Genomic DNA, 4,391 nt, shown 5'->3' with positions numbered 1-4,391 from the left:
AAGAGTTAAAGGAGAACTATGAGGCGAGTGAAAATCACTCCTCCTCATAGTTGGAGCCGACCTGTGACAATGAAACTGTCACAGGTCGGCTCTATAGATCGGGAAGTGAGGGAACACATACCGGCGCTCGCTCACTTCTCGATCATGTCCCTGCAGAGAGCCATGATGGTCACTCACGGCTCCCCGCAGGGATTCCCCCGCTCCGATCCTCCAGCGCTGACCAGCAGAAGGGACAGTGGAGGGGGCGGGTACAGCTGGCTATGCCTCTAGATAGGCAGAGCCAGCTGTCACTCACGCAGCTGGGCGGATCCCGACGTCCATGTCGGGATCCGCTCCGGCTGCGGCGTCTCAGTATACCGCGAGCTGTAGCTCCCTATATACTGAGCTTAGGGTAACGGGAGGACGCTAGTTTCTGTCCTCCCGTTACCCTAAGGAGAACTATGGGGAAAAACACTGACCCCATAGTTCTCCTTAAAGTTAGAGAAAAATCTCCCCAAGGTGGGACAGTTCATCAGCCGTCGTCATCATAACAGGTGCCCCCATTTAAATTTTTCCCCTCAGCCCCTGTTGTATTTCGAGCTTTCCATCCCTGTCAGTTTAGTCGCTTCTCGGCCTTTTGGCTAAGATCAAGTGTAGTATCTGTTCTTATCAGTTGCCAGAGGGGAAAGGATGCTGCCATCTATGGAAAGGGGTGGATGCGTCCTAGTACCCTCTGGCGTAAAGGTGGGTGTTGGATGGGGTTCGGTCCACTGCTAGTTACATCAGGCCCTGAGTGTCGGGTAGACCCTAGACAGTGGGAGGGCCCCTGAAGGCACTACCTTCTGATGTGAGCGGAGAACCACTTGGTCTGGTCTTGGTTGGGAGGCGGCAGAGCCCGTGGTGCTGTGCCCCATGGGGGTGGTGTCCCAGGGGTGCTCAGAAAGTCACTTGGGTGTGGGACCCCACTTTGACTCACTGTGCACTTGGACACGGCATCACATTGCATTTTCTGCACAACGCCTCTGAGACAGGCCTTGTGGCTAGTCCGGGGCAATATTTTTGCACTCCGGCCCCTAGGGCCTGTCAGCGTGGTGCACTGGCACTCTTTATTTATTTATTACACTCTATGCACGATTGGCACTTTTTTATTTTTTAAAGTTTGACCCACAGATGCAGCGGGTGCAGGTTCCTTCGGGGCCTTTTCCAGATGTGGGGGGGGAGATTCTGTGCCCTTTATAGGGTTCTTTGTCTCTCCCCTCTCTTCGGGAGAGCCCCCTACCTAGTACTGTGAGGGACCTGTTGCGGCAGGTCCCCAAAGGATCGGGGTCCGCCGACCTTCGGGTAGGTGGACCAACAGTCCCTTTTTTATGGAAGGACCAAGCACCCTTGTGCACGTTTTTGTGTGCTGTGATTTCACGGTTCACTTTTTTTGTTCACAGGGGAGTTCGTTTTAGACGCACGTTCCACGGGCTCTAAAAAAAAAAATCCCTGTCAGTTTAGACACCAGGACAAAGAGAGAGGGAGCAATTAACAGGGATCAAAACCTTGACTGGGGCTGTAACCATCTCCCGCCCCATCCAAAAACCAAAACCAAAAAGTTTTGGGTACACTTTAAAGAAAAAAAAAACATTTCCACATATAAAAAAACAACTTTGCCTTTGCTGCTGCTGCAGTTCCAACGACGGAGCAATAACCCCCACCACCTCTCCCTTCCTCCTATTCAGCAACCTTTTCAGCCGAAGCGTAAAAACTAAAAAATCAAATAAAAAAGGGAAATTAATAATTTAGACAAAAGCACACAAAAAAAAGCTGAACTCAGCGAGACCCCCCGGGGGGCATGTGGAACAGATAACACCTGTCCATCTTCGGGACCAGGAAATCTATTGTTTTGTTGGCTGGAAATGATGGGAACATTCGCAGCCTCTTGTTAAGGGAGAGAAGTTTGAGGATGGCAGAAGTTGGAAACATTCTGCCAAAGAAGGGAAGTGGCTTTGCGGGGTGGAGGGGGGGAGGCAAAGAAAAAAGGAGGGTACCAACTCCACCCTTTAGTAGAAAACCCCACCTATGCAGCTGCGATAAAACTCTAGCCAAAATCACAGAGACATCATTGCACAGCAGAGAAGCATAGAGGACCAAGAGCAAAAAAAATATTCAAAAACATTTTAGGCGTTTTGCTACCTGTCCTGTGACGATGGCGGTGACCAGGGGCAAGGATTATCTGGTGTGGTCCATCTTCAGCCTGATCTGTTGCTTCTGCCCGCTCGGCCTGGCTGCCTTGATCTTCTCCATAAAGGTAAGCTGCTGATGCTAAAAGCTGCTCCCCCCTGCTAAGCTGAAACTTTTAGAAAGTTTAATCTTTTTTTTTCTGAACTTTTTGGAAAGTTTTTTGAAAAGGTCAATAAAAGTTGGATCGGGTACCAGCAAAGCTAAAGAATTAGGCATGGACTCCCGATCACTTACGAAGGCTCTTTTCAAATTAATTCTGCATTCTTCCAAGTTTTTTGGAGAGTTTTTTTGCGCCCGAATTGTCTCTTTTATTTATCAGATTTGCAATAAAATTGATTTTTGTTTTAGAATTATTTTTTTTGCAATAAAAAATTGTTTTTTGAAAAGGTCAAAAAAAGTTGGATTGGGTACCAGCAAAGCTAAAGAATTAGGCATGGACTCCCGATCACTTACGAAGGCTCTTCTCAAATTAATTCTGCATTCTTCCGAGTTTTTTTGGAGACTTTTTTGCGCCCGAATAGTTTTTGTATTTATCAGATGTGCAATAAATTAAATTGCACGAATGCAGAATTAATCATTAATCAAATGAATTCTGCATTTTTCCAAGTTTTTTGGAGAGTTTTTTTGCGCCCAAATTGTTTTTTTATCAGATTTGCAATAAAATAGATTTTTTGGTTTTAGAATTCGTTATTTTGCAATAAAAAATTGACAAAGGGCAATTGTTTTTTTTTTTTGCCCCAATCTGACAATGATTCAACGGCCCATAAAAGGAAATGATAACATTTTTTACGACGAATGTATGATCTTTGCGGCTCGGTGAAAGATTATTCTCTGTTAACGGTCGTTTTTAGAAAAATTAATTAGCGCAAGCGGTCGCTTTTGACTGCTGAGCAATTAGAAGAAAGTATCTGCTAAAGCTGTCCATTCATCTTACGAATATCGGCCGATTTTCACCTTATATTCACCTAACTAATATCGGCCGATTTTCACCTTATATTCACCTTACAAATATCGGCCGATTTTCGTATGCGATCGCGTTTTTCGTCCGATATTCGTAAGGTTGATGGGCAGTGTACAACCGCAAATACTGTACAATCGATCGGCTTTTGACTAACCAGCGGGTTAGAAAACCTTGGTCGATCGTACGATTTTGTCAAGGTTGGTGGCATTTCCGTACGTCAAAAATTCATACGATCTACGCTGCGCATGCTCAGACGAAAATACGCGCGGTCGATTCCCGCAATTCGTCCGGGTGCTTTCTTCTAATTACCGCTGATTCATCCTTGCGATAATCGGGGCAGGATGGGGCTGCCGTACGATGGTTCGATCTTGGGACGCAAAGTGTTGCGCAATAATCGTAAGGTGTGTGGGCAGCTTAACCCGCCAACAGGAAAGAATCGAGCAATCACAAAACCAAAATCACCAAGGCCGGACGGAACATTGGCATGGTATTAAACTTATCCATCCTGCGTTGCGTTAAGCTGGGCACACGGTTAAAATTTCGGAACATGCGTTTCATTGTTTTCTGTTAAAGGAGAATCATGAGATGAGTGATTTCCACTCACCTCATAGTTCTAGCCGACCTGTGACAATGAGACTGTCACAGGTCGGCTCGGTAGATCGGGAGGTGAGCGAACACATACCGGCGTTCGCTCACCTCTCGATCCCGTGACAGGGGAGGGGCTGGATTCCCCTCTCCCCGCTCCGATCCTCCAGCGCTGACTGGTGGAACGGACGGGGGAGGGGGCGGGTACAGCCGGCTCTGCCTCTAGATAGGCAGAGCCAGCTGTCACTCACGCAGCTGGGTGGATCTCGATGTCGATGTCGGGATACGCTCCGGCTGCGGCATCTCAGTATACCGCGAGCTACAGCTGAGCTTAGGGTGACGGGAGGACGCTAGTTTGTGTCCTCCCGTTACCCTAAGGAGAACTATGGGGAAAAGCCCTGACCCCATAGTTCTCCTTTAACGGGGTCGAAGCGGCGAATGTTTTTGACGGTGGGAACAAAATGATAGAAGGAGCGGAATGGACTATGAGTGTGGTTTGCGTTCGGGGGAAACTCCATTCTTTTTCCAAAATTCTAATGTCGATCCAAATAAAGTTTCAAAGTCTCTGACGGAGTTCTCAAATATTCTGTTGGGACTCTTCCTATGAACGTTGGTATAAAGATCCCCCAGCGCGGGGGGG

General features: G+C 47.3%; 1 protein-coding gene across 1 annotated transcript in view; it reads left to right on the top strand.

Moving 5' to 3' along the window:
• Window positions 1-2,075: 2,075 nt before the first annotated feature.
• LOC108799782 (dispanin subfamily A member 2b-like) overlaps window positions 2,076-4,391 on the top strand; it is a 14,630-nt gene continuing 12,314 nt past the window's right edge. Inside the window, exon 1 of the mRNA XM_018571699.1 lies at window positions 2,076-2,272. Coding sequence (XP_018427201.1) covers window positions 2,171-2,272 — 102 coding nt within the window. The 5' untranslated portion in view covers window positions 2,076-2,170. The remainder of the gene's footprint in view (window positions 2,273-4,391) is intronic.

Source organism: Nanorana parkeri, unplaced genomic scaffold (genome assembly GCF_000935625.1).
Source record: "Nanorana parkeri isolate BGI_ZX_2015 unplaced genomic scaffold, ASM93562v1 scaffold1811, whole genome shotgun sequence".
In the NCBI taxonomy this organism is placed as follows: Eukaryota; Metazoa; Chordata; class Amphibia; order Anura; family Dicroglossidae; genus Nanorana; species Nanorana parkeri.
Note: the sequence above shows the minus strand (reverse complement) of the source record. Positions and strands in the feature narration are given on the sequence as shown.